This window comes from Carassius auratus, chromosome 32 (genome assembly GCF_003368295.1).
Source record: "Carassius auratus strain Wakin chromosome 32, ASM336829v1, whole genome shotgun sequence".
In the NCBI taxonomy this organism is placed as follows: Eukaryota; Metazoa; Chordata; class Actinopteri; order Cypriniformes; family Cyprinidae; genus Carassius; species Carassius auratus.
Window position 1 is genome coordinate 31,673,352 of NC_039274.1, and position 23,598 is coordinate 31,696,949.

The 23,598-nt window shown below is 37.2% G+C and overlaps 3 protein-coding genes across 11 annotated transcripts in view; 2 read left to right on the top strand and 1 right to left on the bottom strand.

Moving 5' to 3' along the window:
* Positions 1 to 23,598, bottom strand: part of LOC113052153 (RNA-binding protein 4.1-like) — a 34,532-nt gene that overhangs the window by 1,393 nt on the left and 9,541 nt on the right. For 4 of the 9 annotated variants that reach the window (XR_003276986.1, XM_026216508.1, XM_026216507.1 and 1 more), the window contains one exon: positions 84 to 840. The exons of 4 other annotated variants lie outside the window; for them this stretch is intronic. Coding sequence is in view for 3 of the 5 variants with exons in the window: in XM_026216508.1 (XP_026072293.1) it covers positions 101 to 840 (740 nt within the window). In the remaining 2 variants the exon portion in view is untranslated. Of the gene's footprint in view, positions 1 to 83; positions 841 to 23,598 lie in introns of those variants that run through there. One more of the 9 variants, XM_026216512.1, reaches the window with a different exon arrangement.
* On the top strand, positions 14,610 to 15,279 carry LOC113052156 (G2/M phase-specific E3 ubiquitin-protein ligase-like). Its single transcript, XM_026216516.1, has 2 exons — positions 14,610 to 14,886; positions 15,002 to 15,279. Exons 1-2 carry the CDS (start codon positions 14,709 to 14,711, stop codon positions 15,241 to 15,243), a joined length of 420 nt encoding a protein of 139 aa, XP_026072301.1. The 5' UTR covers positions 14,610 to 14,708; the 3' UTR covers positions 15,244 to 15,279.
* Positions 17,079 to 23,111, top strand: LOC113052151 (uncharacterized). The gene is made up of 5 exons (XM_026216504.1): positions 17,079 to 17,269; positions 18,544 to 18,674; positions 19,069 to 19,234; positions 19,972 to 20,265; positions 22,094 to 23,111. The coding sequence occupies exons 1-5, from the start codon at positions 17,160 to 17,162 to the stop codon at positions 22,818 to 22,820; spliced, it is 1,428 nt and encodes a 475-aa protein (XP_026072289.1). The 5' UTR covers positions 17,079 to 17,159; the 3' UTR covers positions 22,821 to 23,111.

A 23,598-nucleotide genomic window follows, 5' to 3' on the forward strand; every position in this document is an offset into this window, starting at 1 on the left:
GTACTCGAAACGGCTTGCGCTTAGAACAGATCACCCTGACATCTCATCTGAGTCATCAAAGTTAACGACCCGCTGTCGCTCACCTTAGCAAGTGTGTGGCTTAGTATGCGTATCGAACCCGCTCGGTGTAGTTCTCTCTGGGCCGCGGCACGCTGTAAGTCGATGAGCTCCTTGATACCAGGGAAAGTCGCGAGCACTCATACGAGTAGCCTTCCAAACCGGCGCCCACACGTCTGATTGGGCTACGGTCCCGCGAGAAGTACGCTGATGCTGTGGGAGGCGGAGGCGCCAGAAGGCGTCGCTCATAGGGTTCGAGGCTGGGAGGAGCCAACCGCATCCTTGAGAGAGAGGAAGAAGAGGGAGGGGGAGGAGGAGGGGGAATAGAGAGAAGCCTACTATCCTCGAAGAAGCTAGAGCCATTCGGACGAGCCCGATACTTCTCGTAATAGTCAATGCTTCCGTAGCGTTCTCGCACAAATGCGGATGGCCTCTCAGGATAGGCGCTCAGTGGCCTGCAGAGGTACCGTTCTCGAGCACCCGCGCCGTACTCGCCGTAGCTGGGACGGCGGCTCAGGGGCGGGGAAGGGGGGAGCGGCCCTGCTGGGTAACCTCTATTAGGAAGACCTCCAGGGCCGCCCATGCCGTAATTCGGAGCACTCCTTGGGGGGCCTCTACCGCCGGGGAATCCCCCCATGCCTCCGCCATAGCTACCGTTTTGGCGGCGCCTGCAATCTTTGGACCAGTGGCCCTGTTCTCCGCAGACGTAACAACCAGTTTGGTCTCCCATGCCAGGTGCTGTACGGAGGCGACTTGTAGACAGTTGTACTTTGATCAGCTTGCCTTGTGGGAGGAAGAAAACACACGCAAAACAATGTAAAACTTCCTTCCGCTCACGTAAACCGTTATTTTAAAAGAGAATTATTGCATCACAATAGCCACAGAGCGCTTAATGGGTCAGGTGGCCTTTGTTTACGTTTCTTCATGAAACCCATAAACCCATACAACTTTGATTCATCTTCGAAACACAATTAGGATATTTTTAAAGGGGGGGTGAAATGCTATTTCATGCATACTGAGTTTTTTAAACTGTTAAAGAGTTGGATTCCCATGCTAAACATGGACAAAGTTTCAAAAATTAAGTTGTATGTTTGAAGGAGTATTTTTGTTCCAAAAATACTCCTTCCAGTTTGTCACAAGTTTCGGAAAGTTTTTTTCGAGCATGGCTCTGTGTGACGTTAGATGGAGCGGAATTTCCTTATATGGGTCCTAAGTATGGAAGGCCAAGAGGGTCAAATTCACGTGAATTTTAACGCGTCAACAACACGTTAAATACGTGTATTTCACGCGTAAACAACACGTATTTAACGCGTTAAATACGTGTTGTTTACGTGTTAAAAATCAGCGCGTACTTAACGTGTATTTAACGTGTATTTCACGTGTTAAATACACGTGAAGTACACGTGAAGTACGCGTTAAAAATCAGTTTGAACGGGTCAATGTCATTGGCTGCTGAGGACTTGGGTCAAACCACTTCTGTGAGCTTAGAGGGGTGTACCATTCACAGACAGGCAACCACCATTTAAAATGAAATAGATCAGCTTATTCATCATTCAATATCATTTTATATTGTCCTTTTTTTATACCCTATAGAAATAACAGTCTTATGAAAAATTAGATATTATCTTAGAAATAAATTTGCCTTGTTTTTCTTCACATATGCCTTTTCTTAGTAAATAAACCTATTAGTGAACATTATAGTTTTAACAGTGATCTAACTTAAGTTAGCATCAGAGATTTTACATTTATGTGGGTAAATCACTTACAGTGGAGGTAAGCAATCAATGCGGGTTTAAGACGGACCATTGTAATCAATATGTCTTTGAAAAACAACGTGAGCTTTTATTGTGCTTACATTTACAGCTATCACCAGCAGGTGGCGCTCATTATGCAGTATTTAAGACTTTCAGTTCAGGTATGAGAACTTGATTTGGCTTTCCTGACAGCAGAAATATTCTACGTTACTAAAGTCCTAGCACCATGAAAACTGATATTAAAGCAATTTATCTGTGAAATTATGTGATTTGTTAAATGACCCTTTTTTTTTCAACCACGAACATAGATTGTATCTGCAAGTAATATGGATTGTTAATGAGATGCCTAATGTACACTTCATAACAGCTAGAATTAATTTTATGGCTTTGTTTTATGCTTTGGTGACAGTTTAAAATTAATGTTTTTAAAAAAGACTAGGACAGAAGACTATTTGTACTGCCAAATGCTCAAGCACCTGTAACATGAAGGTATTTTTACCTCAACTGGTGTTGAGATATTATTGATAGGCTACCATATAGAATAAATTAAGCTGTTTACTCTTTAACTTAATGTATTTTTTCTGTTCAGTTTTATATTTTATATTCATCATGTGTATATCTGAATTTCATGTTATTATTGTGTATGTTTATATTTACTGTGCATTTTTGGTTTCTATAGAAAACTACACACTAAATACACCCAAACAAAGGACTATATTCAGTCTTTCAGAAATCTGATTTTGCTGCAGCCTGGAATTGAACTGCTGGTTTCGTCTGGTCAGAGGAGAACTGGCCCCCCAACTGAGCCTGGTTTCTCCCGAGGTTTTTTTCTCTATTCTGTCACCGATGGAGTTTCGGTTCCTTGCCGCTGTCGCCTCTGGCTTGCTTAGTTGGGGTGACTTCATCTACAGCGATATCGTTGACTTGATTGCAAATAAATGCACAGACACTATTTAACTGAACAGAGATGACATAACTGAATTCAATGATGAACTGCCTTTAACTATCATTTTGCATTATTGACGCTCTGTTTTCCTAATTAGTTGCTTTGACACAATCTTTTTTGTTTAAAGCGCTGTATAAATAAAGGTGACTTGACTAGATGTACCAGGAAATCCCTAATATGGACAAAAGCATCCAGCTTTCACTGTGTTATCTGAATAAAAGGCAGAAATATTTGGAAACGTGAAGACATTAAACACACGATTGCGACAATATATGGTTTATGTGTGGGTTTTTTTATCATCTCAACCAGGTAATAAAGTAAATTAACAATTCAGTGCTACTTGACATAGCATTTATTACAGTACATAAATTACAGGCTACAGAAACTATTTCTGCCTTATTATGTGATTAAAAAAAGTGTTTGAAGTACATTAACAAAACATTTATTGGTTATTGTCCAACAGTGTATCTGATTTCTTAGCAAATTAAGATAAACAAATAGGAGAAAATAAAGTTTCCTCCTATAATCATATTCAGGTTGCATCCGCTTGCTGGTATATAATACCTGTCATCAAATATTTTTTTATAAAAGAATTGTAGTTTACACTAGAGACAAAGGATCGTGACTCCTGGCACAAATTCTGGCAGCTGATACATACAGATGTATAATAATAATAACAATAATAATAATAAACAACACATCTATGGGGTTTCTAAAATCAGAAGTTACTTTCAGGTATGTAAGTAACCCTAGTTGCTCTCTTAAGATAACCTGCTCCAAAACGGCTTCTGTTTCAGGGTTAGTTCACTTCAGTGAAGTGTAATCTACTGACAAGCCTTCAGTGGGCATGAAAGAGAGCACAGAACATTACAATTTTACAATATGTAATATAGCTTATTATATAAAGGTGCTTCTCAATAAATTAGAATGTGGTGGAACAGCTCATTTATTTCATTAATTCAACTAAAATTGTGAAACTTGTGTATTAATTAAATTCAATGCACACAGACTGAAGTAGTTTAAGTCTTTGGTTCTTTTAATTGTGATGATTTTGGCTCACATTTAATAAAAATCCACCAATTCACTCAAAAAATTAGAATACTTCTTAAGACATTTTAGTGAACTGTTGGCCTTTTTGAAAATATATTCATTTATGGTACATGTCCTTAATACTTAGTAGGAGCTCATTTTGCTTTAATTACTGCTTTAATTCAGCGTGGCATGGAGGTGATCAGTTTGTGGCACTGCTGAGGTGGTCTGGAAGCCCAGGTTTCTTTGATAGTGGCCTTCAGCTCATCTTCATTGTTTGGTCTCTTGTTTCCCATTCTCCTCTTGATGACAGCCGATAGATTCCCCTGGGGTTCAGATCTGGTGAGTTTACTGGCCAGTCAAGCACACCAACACAATGGTCATTTAACCAACTTTTGGTGCTTTTGGCAGTGAGGGTAGGTTAAAATCTTGCTGGAAAATGAAATCAGCATCTTCAAAAAGCTGGTCAGAAGAAGCAAGGGAGCATGAAGTGCTCCAAAATATATTGGTAAATGGTGCAGTGATTTTTTTTTTTTTTTTAATAAAAAATGGGCCAACACCAGCAGATGACATTGCACCCCAAATCATCACAGACAGTGGAAACTTAAAACTGGACTTCAACAACTTGGGCTATGAGCTTCTCCACCCTTCCTCCAGACTGTAGGACTTTAGTTTCCAAATGAAATACAAAACTTGTTCTCATCTGAAAAGAGGACTTTGGACCACTGGAAGACAGTCCAGTTCTTCTTCTCCTTTCCCCAGTAAGACGCCTCAGGAGTGGCTTAACAAGGAATATGACAACTACAGCCAAATTCTTTGACACATCTGTGTGTGGTGACTCTTGATGCCTTGACAGCAGCCTCAGTCCATTCCTTGTGAAGTTCACTCAAATTCTTGAATCGATTTTGCTTGACAATCCTCATAAGGCTCTGGTTCTATGAATTTTGTTGTGCATCTTTTTCTTCCATACTTTTTTCTTCCACTCAACTTTCTGTTAACATGCTTGGATACAGCACTCTGTAACAGCCAGCTTCTTTGGCAAATAATGTTTGTGGCTTACCCTCCTTGTGAAGGGTGTCAATGATTGTCTTCTGGACAACTGTCAGATCAGCAGTCTTCCCCATGATTTTGAAGCGTATTGAACCAAACTGAAAAACAATTTTGAAGGCTCAGGAAACCTTTGCAGGTGTTTTGAGTTGATTAGCTGATTGACATGTCACCATATTCTAATTTGTTGAATTGGTGGGTTTTTGTTAAATGCGACCCAAAATCATCACAATTAAAAGACCCTAATACTTAAACTACTTCAGTCAGTGTGCATTGAATTTATTGAAGAATTTGAGATGAATTACTGAAATGGATTAACTTTTCCATGACATTGTAATTTATTGAGAAACACCTGTATATTTATTTGTAAGATTTCATTGTGGTATGGAAACAGGGTCAGCCCAGGATTGTAAAGCCCTGCAAAGCGTAGTGCTCTCAGCTAAGCACATCTCCAGAACATCTCTACCCTCTCTGCAAGTCATCAACACCAGGAGATGTAAGTCTATGGCTTTAAAGAACCTCAAGGACTCCACCAACCCTGGAAACCCATTGCTTAATCTGCTACAGTCAGGCAGACGCTTCCACAATCTGCAAAAATGGAGAGGATCAGGAGGCGTTTCTACCCTCAAGCTATCAGACTACTAAACATGGACATTAAACACACTGCACTTTAGAGAGTCTGCTAGTGTAGGGTTATCCAATACCTCCCTGCGCACTAAACTTTTTGGTGATAAGCTAGCTATGCAACTCATCTTCACTGCACATTGTTTTCATCTCTGCACAATTATCTGTGTTGTAGTTTAATATATTGTGTATATTTCATTTGTATTTACATTTCTATTTTTTTTTTTGCAAAGTCTAAAAAGATCATTCCAGGCCTACATTTCACTGCTTGTTGTGTCATAAATAGTACATGACAAATAAAATCTTGAATCTTGAATGATGAAGCACTAATATAAGTAATAAATAAGGTAATATATTATTCTAACATGGTTATTATATTTTTATATAATGTTTATTACATTTTATATAACAGTTATCTGTATAAATTATAAAACACTATGCTAGGTTGATGTTTATTATATATATATATGTATGTATGTATGCATGTGTGTGTGTGTGTGTGTATATATATATATATATATATATATATATATATATATATATATATATATATATATGGCATTTTATATTATCTTCTCAAACATGGATTGGCATTTTTTATAATGTCTAAATTGTACATCAAATTAAATATCAGATATTAATTAATATATAATTGGCATTAAACAAACAATATAATTAATATTCTCAAGGATTAAATATTAAGAAGGGGAAAAAATATTGCACATAGCTGACGGTAAATTAACTGTGCTTTCTTCTACTGCTTTGCGCTCTCTATCAAATTGCTTGTTAAGCGACAGCCAATATTAGGGCTACCCTCCCCCACTCGTCTACAGCCACCTAGATTTGCTTTGGCATGAGGTTTGACTTTGTAGCGAAGGGAATCGGGATGTCGTCGAATAGAAATTACATTAATGATATGAGTGAAAGATTTAATACAATAATTGAAAGAATTCGAAACACCCAGCAGCTTCCTGAACAGACGTCTTCAAATAGCGTTGTTGAAAGGTATTTATTTCGAATAATCTGGAAAATATCTGCAAAGTACAAAATGTAAAGCTTAGTTGTTCAAATTCACTAACCTTTCGTTATGTTCAGGATGAAATCATCCAATAAATTTAACTGCTGTAAGAGTGTATCAGATATTTTTTTTTTTTTCAAAAAGTTTTGTATAAATCTATTAATCAACCTCAGTCCTGATCAAAGCTATAAAATGTTTAAGAAAAAAATCCAAGATTTTAACTCTAATTGCTAAGTTTAAAAATTATGTCACTGATTTGGGGGAAAACACACAAAATGACTTATTTTCGATATGAAACTGTATCGGCTAGATTTTTAATTTTATTTTTTTACCTTTTATCACAGTCTTGGGCACGTCAAAGATTTGAACAACATTGGCTTTGATGCATTGTTAGTTTTTGTGCAGCATTAGTTTGACATTTTTACTCCCTTATTTACTATTCGTGGCTGTTTTTGCCCTATTGACTTCAATTATGATGGCATTTTTGATTGCAAAGCCATGACACCATATAATCATTCATTCTTGATTGTTGATGGTTTTCCCTGTTGGGAAGAGGTAAAACAATTTTATACAGTTGATCACTAGAGCCCCTTTCACACTGCACGTCGGACCCAAAATATTTCCTGCAAAAAAAAAAAAAAGCCTTAATAACTTTTTATATTGAAACCAAGACCCCCCCCCCCCCCCAAATCACTTTTTGACCTGGGTAGTTAAAGAGTTAAAATATTGGATTTTTTAAAAAAAAAATGTGGCTTAACGTACGTAAACAAGATTCAGGGAAACCTTATCACGTTCTGGAAATTGGGCCCGATCACGTGGTTTCAGACTCGATCGGAATCGGACGTTACCTTCCGATCAGGACTCGGATGAATATATATATATATATTTCATTATTTATTTCTTAACACATCTACAGTTAAGGTGATAACTATTAGTTAATTTTTTAACCCTATTCACCTGCAGTGTCTCGCTCAGTATGTTAAACCAGGTTAAGCTGTTACATTATAATGTACTTTAATGGGGGAGAAAATTCTTCAGGTCATATTTTTCACTTTATCTGTGACGGGCTCTTTCATTTGACAGTATTTAGTGTTTATAACAAGTATTTGTACAAGGTTTGAAAAAAAAGGGTTTTCCTGGTTCTTGTTTACATACGTTAAGCCACGTTAAGCATTTTTCATGCTAAGCATTTTACAATGTCCCCCCATTACAGCACCATTTGACAAAATACATCTAGAACAGGGCTGGGCAAACAAAGGCACTGTTTGGTCCAAAATCACTAATTTGATGCAATACAAGCAAAATCTTACAGATTTGGCAAGCCTGCTTTTATCCATTATTTTCAATGTTTAGATTGGTGCTTAGAGGTTGTAATTATCTATCAATGCACTTGAAGTGATTTGATTCATATGTCTCACTATAGAAATTAGCATTCTTATTATACAAAATGTTTTTATGTCCAGAAACATTTTATTTTAGGCTATCCGTTTTCATATTTGTATTTATATCCATTTATATGCACAGTTGTTGAGATAAACTGTGGAGGTGTTTGCCGGATTTGTCTGCTGCTTTTGACACTTACCTATCAGATAGATCTGTCAAAGTATCTTGGAGAGGTGAATTGTCCAAGTTGCAACATCTAACTACTGGGGTGCCTGAGGGCTCAGTTCTTGGACCACTTCTCTTCTCTGTCTACATGTCGTCATCATCATTGCTCTTTTGTTGATTTTGATTGCTTCCATCGTCCAAATTTGTAATTTGATTTGGAAAAAAGTGGAAAAAAATTACTAAATGTAATAAACCTGAAGTTAACTAGCATTATTGACCACTTGCCATGTATATCTACTCCATTTTGATAAAAATAAATACATTAGATTTGGGAGCATGGCTAATGGCTAATGCATTTCGCTTTGCAGTTTGAGTCTGAACTTTTTCTCTAATTTCTTCCAGGCTGAGGATGTTTAGACAGAATTCTGACCCTGTTAGAGGGCCGAGGCGAAGGAGAGTGCAAACACGGCATGTCACATTTAGAGTTGGTCTCATTCTCCTTCCTGATTTGGAAACATTCCATCCCCAAAAAGGTATGATATTAGATTATGCATGAATCCTCATTGTAGGTGAATACTGCAAAATAATAAGATGGTTGTGATTTTATTTATGCACATTTTATTGTAGTGGAAGCTATTAAAAAAATACAGGTGCCGTTGTCTCTATCGGCCGAGGAGTTCCTTGATGTTCTGAAAACTGCATTTCCAAGACTGGGCAGCACTGATTTTGACTTGGCCAGGGTTGATTGTCACAAAAAAATTAGAAGACTTAATGTTTCTCCACTTTCACCATCTGTGCTGAAAGCCAGCAAAGAGCTAAATCGGTCTGCTCTATATCTACTCCCAAAGGTACATCAACCATTCCTTAGCTTAATGTTGTTTAATCAAAGGCGTTTTTATGCACAACCTACACTTTCTGATTTTAACATTTCATTATTTCAATATTATTGTTAATTTCTCTGTTCTTGACCATTTTTTTGTTATAATGTTGGCTATAACTTTTGATTCTGGTTATGAGTGATCTTGATGTTTTGATATTGAACTTGACTTATGATTTTTATAAAACACATCTTATTTAGTTTAAAAGTCTATAAAAATGTTGTTTTCGAATAAAATAATTGTTTACTTAAAAAAAAACAATCTAGTAATTGAATTACCCCTTAACAATTTCTAACTCATACAATTGATCTTCTGTTTATTCTCTACTACTTTAAGGAGCGTTTGGAAGGGCAAGCTGAAGAACAGCAAGAAGAGTGTCATGTATGGTTTTTTTTTTGACCACCTTACAGATTTGCAATAACATTTACCAGTTTACTGAGGGTTTAAATATCCAGATGACGAAATATTAAATGTTGTTTTGGTTTGTCAGGATGAAGGCAGCGACTCGGGCCAAAGCCTGGACCAAGATGTATGCAAAACCTGTTTCTAGATTTGTATACTTCATACTAGTGGTGTAACGTATCACAATTTTTTTTTTAATTTTTTGGATCAGAAGAATAAATAAAATACAAATAAAACAAAACATTAAGTACGCCTACTTTGATAACACTGCAAAAACTCCTCCAATAAAGTAAAAACACCATTAAAGACAGGTGAACAGACAGTAAAAATAAGAATACACAAATTAAAATAGATAAAGAACAGTTACAAATAAAGTTAGGTCTAACAGTACTCGTGTACATAAATGTAGTGATATACTGCATGCATGGTGTTCACTATATAAATTAAATATAGAATAATCAGTAAAATTCAGTGAAAATCAGTGAAAGTAATTTTTAGGCTGCTAAAAATAAAAAGGCACACAATCAATGTACGAATACATGACATTATAATAGATTGTAAAATAATACTTGTCAAGACAGGGATTTTAAGATCATTTTGTTTATTTGTCTATTCAAGCTCAAGGAGTTGCAAAACAGAGCTCGGTTATGTGGTTACACGCCATCTGAAAGGTGGCTCTGCTAGTGTAGATCTTTGAGTGTGTGTGGCTGAGCGCAGAGAGAAAACTGATTTGTGAAATTTGCCGTTTGCATTTGATTTATTTAAAAAAAAAGCTAGTTTTTTTTTGTTTTTTTTATTACAAACACGTGCAAATAATAATCTTTTACTATTTAATGGCTAAATGCAGTTAATCCACAAGTCACATGTGTTCCAAACCATGGGTGCTGGTTCATATGGATCACGGATCAACCACCATCTGTTACACCCCTAATTCTTACATCATACCATATTCTGTCATTTAACAATAACTTGTGTATTGTAATTGTATTTTGAAGGATATACAGGTGGTCGACACCTCAGACTCCCTGGAGGTGGTCGATACCTCAGACTCCCTGGAGGTGGTCGATACCTCAGACTCCCTGGAGGTGGTCGATACCTCAGACTCCCTGGAGGTGGTCGATACCTCAGACTCCCTGGAGGTGGTCGATACCTCAGACTCCCTGGAGGTGGTCGATACCTCAGATTCTCTGAGGCCCCATACAATGGAGAGGGATGTAAGTTCATCCACATGGGATATAGAGTTGCTTATTCAACTGATTTAATAAGTTATTAACATCAAAAGCAGTTTTACTTTGAAAGATAATGAGGTGTTATTGCAATGCAAATACACAGGATAATTTTACAGGTTGCACATGAATCTCATGGTACAAAAATGGAAATAGAAAATTATGCTTATGATGTAATCTCCAATAGTTTAATACTAGGGACTTTTAAAATGAAAAAAATATTAAAGATTGATGTTAATCATAAGTAGGCTGAATGGTCTTGCATTCTTAATGTTGCTAATAGGAACTGCGTGAGTGGCGAGCACTTCGTGAAAGTCAAGACGAGGAATACCTTTCGAGTCTGCGAGCTGACCAAGACAGAGTAAGCAATTACAGTATATATTTATTACTTTTTTTTCTGTTTTATACATGTCTTCATGTGTTTGCATGTGAATTTGTCAATTTTTTTATATATCCACAGGACCAGGCACAACGCAGAGAAGCTGATTTAGAGAAAAGACGCAAAGAGGTACGTGACTCATTTGTTGTTTAATTTAAAAGGTTAGATCATCCAATTATGAAAATTCAGTCATTACTCACCCTCCTGTCGTCTTCAAACATAAATCAAGATAGAAATGTAATTGCTACTGTCAAAGCCAAGAAAAGTATTAAAGACATTGTTGAAATAGTCTATGTGACTGAAGTGGTTCAACTTTAATTTTATGTAGGGAAAAACAAAAAAACAAAAAACAACTTTATTCAGCAATATCTTCTCTTCCCTACCAGTCTCCTACACAGTTGATGCAGTAAGCACAGTGCTGTGCTTCCAAGTTTTACATCAGAACACCAACTCAGTATTGGGCAACGCTGTGCATGTGAGCATCACTACGCATGCGTGTGATGCTGATGCTGGAGCCGCCCAATAGCGAGTCGGCATTCTGAACATAGTTATATAAATGTTGTTTTGTTTTTGTGCACAAAAAGTATTCTCGTCTATGGACCAGTCATAAATCATCTAGATTTCATCAAAAATGTCTTTATTTTGTGTTCTGAAAGTGAAGGTCTTACTGGTTTGGAGCAACATGAGGGTGAGTAATTTATGACAGAATTTTTATTTTTGGGTGAACTTACCCTTTAACCAATCATACACTGATTCAATTCAAGTTTATTTATATAGCGCTTTTTCGGTACAAATCATTGCAAAGCAACTTTACAGAAAATGACGTTTCTACAATATTTAGTATTGATGTGTTTAACTGTGCTTTCTTGCCAGGCTTTGGAAAGAAGGCGTCTCAGTTTGAGCAGACTGGCTGAGCCACAGGATGGCATCCCACTTCAATTAAAGTATCCTGATGGCCATATCATTAGGAGAAGATTTTACCTCACACAGCCAATTCAGGTATTCATACTGTAAATTGGGTTCAGATATCAGAACACTTCATACCATTATTCCCAATTTACAAAATTCCCCACCATTGAATGTATTTTAATTCTGAGCTACTAACATCAATACATAATTTGATTTCCTTTAAAATTTATAATTTTACAAGGCAATGTTGCATTTTAATATCTCAGTATATTTCTTTTTTTTAAGCACCTGTTTGACTTTGTTGGCTCGGATGAGATGGCAACAGAGGTGTTCTTCATCCAGAGGGCCATGGCCCCACGAATCAGGAGTACGACAACGGGCAGAATAATGGATTACATCAATGAGTCCTGCACCGTTTTTGTAACCTGGGATGATGTAATGGACATCACAGACATTGATGTGAGACTCATAACTATGAAATTCAAAACCTTATTAAATGCTATTTAGGAGTTTACTTTGGATTTTTAATTTTGTTCTGTCAGCACACCCTGGTTCCTGAAGAGAACTTGCATGAGAACGACTCATCTGGGTACTTGGATAGAACTGTCGGCTCACCAGATTTTACTCATGTTAATGACACTAATGGCACTAATGAGTAAGTGGAAGTTTCGTACTTTATTATTAATGTATTGTTCATTGATTTGTTGGCAGGCCATTTGGGTGCTGCATATAGATTCACGATAACATGCTAGCCCATCTGTTATGGATATTGCAAAGCCTCACCTGCAATATGTTTTATTAACTGCTACTGCTTATGAATATAACTGTCCATGTATTGGTTTTAATTTACTGTTATGCTTTATTTTTCTAGACCAGATCTGAAAACATTACTGGCCACCCTAGTATCGAATGTATGTATTGAAGAGACGCCTAGCAGTAACATGATAAATATATGCAGACAAAACGTAATGGATGGTGCTGTGCGAGCCTTTGCAAGGAGAACCTTTACCCCAGAGGCCAAATTAAGTGTTGTATTTATGGATGACTTCAATCAAGCGGAGGGTGCAGTGGATGAGGGTGGGCCTAAACGGGAGTTTTTCAGACTCCTTATGGTAGCTCTCAAGGAAAGCTCTCTTTTTACAGGGCCACAGAATAATAAGAATCTGTCTCTGGATAGCCGTGGTTAGTATTCATATATAATCCTTGTTTAACTTGCTCTTTTTACAAACTTAAATTATATTTATGCCTTTTCAAATGTAGATTTCAATTTATAATTGTTTTATGCAAGTATTTCCCACAATTTTTTTTTTTTTCGTTTTTCAACACTTTTATTTTTGCAGCGTTACAGAGAGGTCTGTACCGAATATATGGAATAATGATTGCGGTGGCACTCGTGCATGGAGGGTTGTTTCCTTCTTTCTTTTCTGAGAGGCTTTACCAAAACCTGTGCTCTATTCCATCATCATTACCCACTCTTGAAGAAATCACTGATCTGGATTTGCAGTGGAAATTAAAAAAGGTATGACAATCTTAATTATTCAAGACAATAATGTAGGTATCAGAAAGGCCAACTTCTACTAATAAACTGTACATTACAAAGATCAGTGAGGCAGAAGATATTACAGCAGCTAGGGATGCCATTATGGAAGCTGCAGATAGCCTATCCTTGTTGGGGTCCCTGGGGCATATCACCACCATGGAGGAACGGGACCAGTTAGTTCAGGCAGCCATTACTTTCTATGTGGAAGGAAGGACTAAAGAAGCCTTACTACAGTAAGTGTGTATATTTTATGTAGTTGTGTGTGTGTGTGTGTATAATGTAATATAATATTTTTTTATATGTAATTTGTGTACCACAGTTCATCTTTAATGACCAATACAAATTGTAACCTTGTTTTCAAAGCCTTCGTTTTGTTTCACGACAATACCAGAGTGGTTGGAGCAGATTTTTTTTCCCCCACTTATTGTAAGGAAAAGTACTTGGTGAGCCGGTTTTTTTTTTTTTTTTTTTTTTCTGGCTGAAGAGCAAACCTCTGGCTAGTGCTAAACACTGTTACCTTCAATGGTGAACGTGCTCCTATTTGAAAAAATGTGGGGCCAGGGGTTGACCGACACTGTTCGGCCAGAATTGCTTCACTGTATTATGATGGCCAATTGAGACTTTTACTTCTGATTCACTTTACCCAGTGGTTCTCAAAATGTGAGGGGGGACCAAGGGTGCGTAAACTATGGGGGCTGGGTGGGGGGAAGTATTGAAAAAAAAGTGAAAATCAAGAAAAGGCCATCATGGGCATGAATAGCAGTTGGCACTCTGCCTTTATAAAGGTGCACTGAATGGCAATTACACTGAATCGTTCTGGTTCTGGTGAGAATATTTAACTTGCAAGAAGCTGAACTACGGCTCTTTAACAACTGCTAATTGGTTGATTGCTGATTGCTGGCAACTGTTAACTGAAAATAATGCAGTGGTGTTTCATTGCATGTTGTTTGATATAAAAACTCTTTTTTTAGACTTTTTTTAGACTTGTTTTTTTGGGGCGAGGGGCTCCAGATTTTATTAAAGGTTTACAGGGAGGCAAGACGAAGTTTGAGAACCACTGACTAAAGCCGCGTTTCCACCGCAGGAACTTTACCCAGGAACTAGGGACTTTGGCCTGGTACTTGGTGTGTTTCCACTGCAGGAACCAGGAACTAAAAAAAGTTCCTGGTAAAAATGTTCCGGGTAATTTCGGTGGAAACGCGGCATTATATGATCACTTGGGTGTACTGGGGTAACATGATTTTCTGTGAACATTTTTTTTTTTTAAATGTACAGATAGTCTCTGTATAACGGCATACCTTTTTTTTTTTACAGATTTGCTGAAGGGCTAAGCACACTTGGCCTTCTGGACATGATGAAAATTCATCACAGCACCTTCAAGACAGCATTCTGTTCATCTGATAATCCTCTAAAAGCTACAGACTTGATGAACTTGTTCCAAGCGGAACTGTCCCCTCCTGGAAGCAATCGGTGGCGACTGGAAACAAAAGTTGAAGGATTCTGGAGAGACTTCCTTTTAGATATTGAAGGTAAATCAATGATTTGCTGAGTAATAGTATTTTGATTTCATATAAACCACTCTAAATTTTGCACAATCCTGCATCTCACAAATGTGATTGATTTCATTCCATTACTATTTTATAGATGGTGTGTTTGAGATCACACTAGATCAACTGCTGGTGTTCGCCTCTGGAGCTGACAGAATTCCAGCACTGGGTTTTTTTCCGCAACCAACGATGAATTTCATTCATGAGACAGGGCGAAAGTACCCTGAGGCCAATACTTGTCTTGTAAAACTGAAGCTTCCCATCCATAACACCTATGAGGAGTTCACAAAGTACATGTGTGAGGGCATTATTCAAGCTCCCACTTTTGGACTGGCTTAAAGTAACTGTAATCAATAATGGATAGTTGAATGTTCTCACAAAACAAAATCAGAAAGTTCAGAACCAGTTCTGTGTTTTTCTTATTTGATGTCTGTTATTACAAATAACCCAAGAGTCTTAAAGGGATACTCCACTGTGTTTTCATATTAAACTATGTTTTTCCCTTACCTAAGACGAGTTGATACATACCTCTCTCGTCTCAGTGCGTGCACTCAATCGCTTTGGCGCGCGTTGACACTTTGAAGATATTACTGCGCCAAGACAAAGTGCTTACAAGCACTTGCCATAATATTCCGCCACACAATATAGTTATCCATTTTACACGCTTAGAAAAGCGCAACGTTTTGTTTTGTGTTACCTTCCTAGGTCGAGTTACACTACGCGAGTAACTGTATTTAAATAGGGAAAACGTGGAGGTGTTTGGTAGCTTATCTGCTTGGCCCATATTGAATGAATGGGCTAAGCTAAGTGCTTTAAAAGTGTCACTGCGCGCCAAAGCGATTGAGGTCACGCACTGAGACGAGAGAGGTATGTATCAACTCGTCTTAGTTAAGGGAAAAAAATAGTTTAATATGAAAACACGGTGGAGTATCCCTTTAAGGGAAATTTATCAAATGACAAAGTGCTTTCCAAAGTTTAGCTGATAGGCCAAGCCTAAAAATTGAGGATTCATTGATAACATTATCACGTTTTGAGGTCTTGTCAAAGCTGCGTTGCACACAATACTTTATGTATTATGAGTAAACAATTGAAATTTGAATGGGTGTTTGGAAATACATCTACCCTAATAAACAGCTGAGTTTGTGCTACTTCAGTTGGATAGGCTGCATTTAAGTCCACTTTAAGTCTATAAAAAAGTTTTCTTTGAGCTGGTTTATTATAAAACGTTGTAGTTGTGTTCTATGCAAATTAACTCTGTGGGAATCACTCAACCATGAAATACAGTGAACAAATAGTTACAAGTATTTATTTATATAACTCCTCTAAATTGCTTAACTGGCCTAAATAACTGACAGCTTTAAAATACTTCTACATCCGAATTACAGATGTTAAAATCGAGGGGAGATTCTGTCCAAATAAACTTCCTCTGCCCATTTTAGAATTAATTTTATTCTCCTTGCAATCTGCTGCTCCACACTACCATCTGGAAGGTTGCAGTAATGCACCTTTTAACTAGGTTGCCAATCAAATCTTAAGGAGGTGCTATGTGGGGCAATTAGTTCAAGTATAGTGGATGCAGCAGGGGCAACTATTCCAAAGGCAGAGTCCAGGCCTTTAAATAGGATAGTACCATGGTGGTCAAAAGAGTGTCAGGAGGCAGTAAAAGAAAGGAATAGAACTTTTAGGAAATTGAAGAAGTCACATAATTTTCAATGCTTGATTGAGTATAAGAGAACTCAAGCTTTTGGGAAAATGAATCAAGTGGGAGACATCTTTTTAACTTACAGTCTAAAGTAGGCCTAAATAAAAATGCAGGGTCAGGAAGAACTAGACATGAAGAAGGGGTGTTGTCCAGGTTGAGGATTGGGCACACCAGACTTAACTGTACATTATTTTTAATGACAAAGCATGGTGATGGTATCTGTGAGTATTGTCTTGGAAATAACTCAGAAACTGTAGAGCATGTATTGTTTTATTGTCAGAAATATAAGAATGAGAGGGAAAGGTTTATTGAGCAAGTAGAAGCCAATTAAATTATATTTAATTATAGAAATATTTTACATAGAAGTTCTGGTAAGATGTATAAGTGGTGGGTATACTCCAGTCCAGAGGTGGCGGTAATACAACAACAAGTTGTCAACCGCCAGGAAAAATAGAAGAAGAAGAATCTTAAGGAGGTGGCAGTGTGATTGCCTCTATGGTGATTGCTTGGTGATTGTTTTTTGGTTGAAGGAAGTGGGATAGAAAAAAAGACAATGGCTCTCGCAAGATTTCTGGATCATTGTAAAGCTACGTATACACAAAGTGCTAGAATTTTCCTCACGGATAATGTATCTAGCGATGTCCTGAGACCAGTGCTTGTAAGGTAAGTACTATAGAGTAGCAATTACTTTACGTTCGATCACGAAATAATTAATGGACAACACGAGCATGTTTGGCCTGGTATGCTGTGTTAAATGACGTGGCCGTGGCCACGATTTGAAAATTAATTAGGTCCAGGGGGTTTATAGAATTGTGTTATAATAACCCCTATAAATAAAACTAATTATATACTCTAACACTTGAAAAGTTGCATCGTGTTGCAGAAGGTAAAACGTGTTATATGCATGCTCAATCCTCCTTTTGGCGATTTCTTTTTTCCTTTTTCAAATTTTAAATCTCATCAGAAAAGCATTTATTTCCAGAGAAAAGTAAATAATCAAAGAGTTAATGGTAGGGAGGGCTTTATTGTCCCAATAAGGTGGCATCCATTAAATTGGACTCAAGTTATTATTTTTTCATACTGTTTTATAATATACTACAAAACTGAGGTGCAGATGAGGTTTTTAACATAGTATAAATCGAATCTATAGATATTTCCGCTTAGTGTAAATAGGCCTAACACTAAAAAATACTGCTATATAGCCGCTGCCTTTGACAAGATATCACTTAAAATAAATAAAATAAACCGAAATTATTTAAAATATTTTGGAAATGAGATAAGGCTGTCGCTGACCCTAAACAGCAACTTACTAATTTATTAACTTTCTAAAGTGTTAAATTTAGTGCAAAAACAAGTAAGTAAGTTAAAAAAAAAAACGGCTTAGTAGCTGGATCTGGCAACTGAATGTAGATATGAAAATACGGTTCACTCACTCCTATTAGTTATGAACTGGAGAAACTACAAAGCGCATATGTGGAATACATCTATCGTTAGCCTCAATAAAAGAGGCAATTAGCCTACTGATTGATAGTCGTTATGTCATTGCAGCTTCCTTTAGGGATCCGGTTCCCATAAAAACTTAGCATGCACCTTGGTTTCTACGAAAAAAAAAAAAAAAAAAAAAAAAATATATATATATATATATATATATATATATATATATATATATATATATATATATATATATATATGTTTGAGCAAAAGAATCCAGATTTGTGATGTATTTTATGTCAGATTTGGTTACTGATTTGAAATGCGTTATTTCATTATGAGTTCGAGTCAGTTTTCAGGTTAGAGTTATAAACTGTCTTCTTGTTCTCAGCTGTGCTTGAATGGGTATAGAGATTGTAATCGTTACATTCCCATTAAAAAATGTTGATATTAGATGTTGTAATTTAGATTTGTTTGTGTCCCATTTTGTTGTGCTAATTCCCTAGACTGGAAACCCTTGAAAGGAGCATAAGATGGGCAAGAGGGAGGATCCTCCATCTTAATGATGCTGATGAACTTCTTCCATTAGTTAGCGAATTTATTCAACTTGTGAAAACCGCTTTGTCAACTGAGGAAGGTAATGACTTTTATTAATACTGTGGGCCATTTCTCACCAGTGAGTAAAACTTTAATGGTATAGTTCAGCCATGTTTTAATCGTTTTCTTTTATTTTCATCATTTATTCACCATGTCATTGTTGTATTAAATAAGTACCTTATTTTGTCAGTTGTTGGTAATTAGTCATTGGTCAAGGAGCATACAGTTCACATGACAAAAGAAAACATGGCGAATGTAATGTGTCTGAAATGTATTCATACTGCACAAACACATACTATATAGAATATAATGTTTTAACAGTTAGTTAGTCTAAATTAGTTCATTCTGTAACAGCATGCGGGAATCTCAGATGCAGGGATAGAGCTTAATTCAGATCTTTGGATAATGGCTGAAATGTGTTTTGCTGACATTAGGTACCTTTGGATATCAAGCCCCACTGGTCCAGGCAAGTGATTTTGGGCGATCCAGCTACCATGTCACCAAAGAACAACTGAGATTCCTACTCTCATATGGATTTACAGCTTCCCAGATGGCTGAAGTCTTGGAAGTATCAGTCAGTACAGTCAAACGGAGACTGAGGTAGAAAGAACAACAGTTCCATACTCGCACCATAACTTTTTTTTTCTTCATTGCAATTTTTTTAATAGTTTTTTTATGTTTAGTGAAATAGGCAGATACTGCTCATTTTAAGGTGCATTGGGTATCTCTAGGTCTTCAAATTAATATTTTTTGGTAAATGTGTTCTCCAAGGAGAACAGAGAAAGGACATCTCACTCGCTATGACACAGCCTGTCTGATGAATTTGTAGCCACGTAATAGAACAAGTGTCCTTACTTTTTTACTGACATCTGCTGAGTCATGTTTGTCTGTGTATTTTATTAGTTTGCCAGCAATAAATTAACTTCTTCTGAACACTGCAGAAGCTAATTTATCATGATAAATGCAATATGTACTGTTGACAAATAATTTTTCTTAAATCACTTATGACACATGTACAAACAAAACCATTGGCCATATTGTTTGCATTCAAAATCAGTAGTGTGACTTAGTCTACTTCAGAGGAGATAACAAGATTAAAATGGTGTCTTGAAGGTAACGTTTTACTGTTACGTAAGATAAGTGTATTCGCTGTGGTTTTAGAAATCACACCACAACAGTAGTGTACAACTGTTTTATTATTATTATTTTATAATGTCAAACTTTTTCTTTTCAAGGTGTAGTTATTACGGATGCTGCAATTTTTGTTTTGCTGCTGTTGTTATCAGAAGTTGTTTTTGTATCATGGTCATGTTCAGTGAAATTAAGTTATCTTCTAGGCGGTTCCACTTATCTGAAAGCATGAGGTATGCACACCTTTCGGAGGCCGAACTTGACGAAGTCGTTCGGCAGTTGGTTGGAGAGAATGAACAAATTGGATCTAATGCTGTTCGGGCCAGAATGGCTACTATGGGTGTACGAGTTCAGCGGAGGAGAGTGAGGGAGAGTTTGATCCGAGTGAACCCAGCCGGAGCTGCACACAGAGCACTATCTCATCGACTACACCGGAGAACCTACAATGTTGCAGGTCCTAACTCTCTGTGGCACATAGATGGGAACCACAAGCTGATCAGGTAGATGTGGATGATACATGAGTTACATAACTTACATGCATCATTTCCAGGGCTCTACAGTGCACATACAGTATTGTTCAAAATAATAGCAGTACAATGTGACTAACCAGAATAATCAAGGTTTTTCATATATTTTTTTTTATTGCTACGTGGCAAACAAGTTACCAGTAGGTTCAGTAGATTCTCAGAAAACAAATGAGACCCAGCATTCATGATATGCACACTCTTAAGGCTGTGCAATTGGGCAATTAGTTGAATTAGTTGAAAGGGATGTGTTCAAAAAAATAGCAGTGTGGCATTCAATCACTGAGGTCTAGAAGAATAACCAGAATGGCAAAGGCTCAGCCAATGATCACCTCCAGGATGATCAAAGACAGTCTGGAGTTACCTGTAAGTACTGTGACAGTTAGAAGACGTCTGTGTGAAGCTAATCTATTTTCAAGAATCCCCCGCAAAGTCCCTCTGTTAAAAAAAAGGCATGTGCAGAAGAGGTTACAATTTGCCAAAGAACACATCAACTGGCCTAAAGAGAAACGGAGGAACATTTTGTGGACTGATGAGAGTAAAATTGTTCTTTTTGGGTCCAAGGGCCACAGGCAGTTTGTGAGACGACCCCCAAACTCTGAATTCAAGCCACAGTACACAGTGAAGACAGTGAAGCATGGAGGTGCAAGCATCATGATATGGGCATGTTTCTCCTACTATGGTGTTGGGCCTATTTATCGCATACCAGGGATCATGGATCAGTTTGCATATGTTAAAATACTTGAAGAGGTCATGTTGCCCTATGCTGAAGAGGACATGCCCTTGAAATGGTTGTTTCAACAAGACAATGACCCAAAACACACTAGTAAACGGGCAAAGTCTTGGTTCCAAACCAACAAAATTAATGTTATGGAGTGGCCAGCCCAATCTCCAGACCTTAATCCAATTGAGAACTTGTGGGGTGATATCAAAAATGCTGTTTCTGAAGCAAAACCAAGAAATGTGAATGAATTGTGGAATGTTGTTAAAGAATCATGGAGTGGAATAACAGCTGAGAGGTGCCACAAGTTGGTTGACTCCATGCCACACAGATGTCAAGCAGTTTTAAAAAACTGTGGTCATACAACTAAATATTAGTTTAGTGATTCACAGGATTGCTAAATCCCAGAAAAAAAAAATGTTTGTACAAAATAGTTTTGAGTTTGTACAGTCAAAGGTAGACACTGCTATTTTTTTGAACACACCCCTTTCAACTAATTGCCCAATTGCACAGCCTTAAGAGCGTGCATATCATGAATGCTGGGTCTTGTTTGTTTTCTGACAATCTACTGAACCTACTGGTAACTTGTTTGCCACGTAGCAATAAAAAATATACTAAAAACCTTGATTATTCTGGTTAGTCACATTGTACTGCTATTATTTTGAACAATACTGTATATCACTCACATTTGTCCTCCTGTTATGGCACTTGTAATTGAGATGTTTCTGTTGTTTTAGTATTATTAATAATATTGATTCAGTGACATTACATTATACAGAAAATACTATTTTACTGTGACCCTAGACACTCAGAAATAAAGGTACAAAAGCTGTCACTGGGGCAGTACCTTTTTAAAAGGTACATGTTTGTACCTAAAGTGTTCATTTTGGTACCTTAAAGGTAAATATTAGAACCTAATGGGAACAAAAGCATATCTTTTGAAAGGGTACCAACACAGTGACAGTTTTTGTACCTTTTGTTTCTGAGAGTTTACATTCCTGCCATGTGTAAACATAGAAGCCTCAATTAATTTATTTAATCATAACACAGAAGACAAATAACAGCTTTTTATTTCATCTTTAGGTGGAGAATAGTGATCCATGGGGGGATCTGTGGCTTCAGCAGACTGGTTGTATTTTTGCAAGCTTCTGACAACAACAGGGCTGGCACAGTGTTTGACCAGTTTGTTCAAGCCACAGCTAGGTATGGTGTTCCATCTCGAGTTAGATGTGACCACGGAGGAGAAAACAATACAGTTTGTTTGTTTATGAATATCTATCATGGATCTGAAAGAGGAAGTGCCATCCGTGGTAGAAGTGTGCACAACCAGAGGATCGAGAGACTTTGGGGAGATCTTTGGCGAGGTATGACTAATGTGTACCACCAGCTTTTCTCCTTTCTTGAGAGTGATGGAGTCATTGACTGTACCAACGAGCGACACATGTGGGCACTGCATCATGTGTACATTCCCCGGATAAACCGGGACTTGGAGGTTTTCAGGGAACAGTGGAACAATCATGGATTGCGCACTGCTGGCTACCACACCCCATATCAGATGTTTGTCAGAGGTTGTCTTCAGAGGCAAACATCATCGCTCACTGCCATGGCAGAGATTTTTGGACACAGACCTGCCCAAGAAGTTGCAATTCCTGCTGTGGATTGGCACGAAGTTGTTACAGTTCCTGCTAACCAATTCAGTCCAACCCAGGCACAGATGCAACAATTGCAGGATGTGGACATTCTTGCAGGACCTGTTGGTAGTCTAGCTATTGATGCACTGCAAACCGTAATTAATATTCTGCAACAATAGCTTCTTGTCGATTGTTTCTGTTGTAATAAGGATGTTCAACTATTAATTGTTGGCGCTCTCTCTCTCTCTCTCTCTCTCTCTCACTCTCTCACTCTCTCACACACACACACACACACACACACACACACACACATATATGTATACGTGTGTGTGTGTACATACGCATGTGTGTGTGTACATACGCGTATATATGTATACATTAAGGTCTCTGAGCTTTAATTTTTTTAAGATCCTTGTGTAGAATCTTGGTGGAATGCTTCCTGTACCGATAAATAAAAAAATAAAAAACAAGGTTGTATTGTTTATCAAATAAAGATATTCATTACAATTGCATTAATCAAGAACCACATCTATACACTTTTCCACCCCCTCAAACGTTACTGGTTAATGTAAGAAAACTTGAGGTGTGGTGAATGCCAACTAATGTGCTTAAAAAGGGGTAATCTTACCTTGATTCTTGATAAAAGTATTTTTTTCATAAAACAGCAATCTAGATATTATCTTTGGACCACACAAGGATAGGGAAAAAAAATACAAAAGGAGGATATAATAGGAGGATCTTAAATGGTGGAAGTGGTAGAATATTTCTGCTGTCAGGAAAGCCAAATCAAGTTCTCATACCTGAACTGAAAGTCTTAAATACTGCATAATGAGCGCCACCTGCTGGTGATAGCTGTAAATGTAAGCACAATAAAAGCTCACGTTGTTTTTCAAAGACATATTGATTACAATGGTCCGTCTTAAACCCGCATTGATTGCTTACCTCCACTGTAAGTGA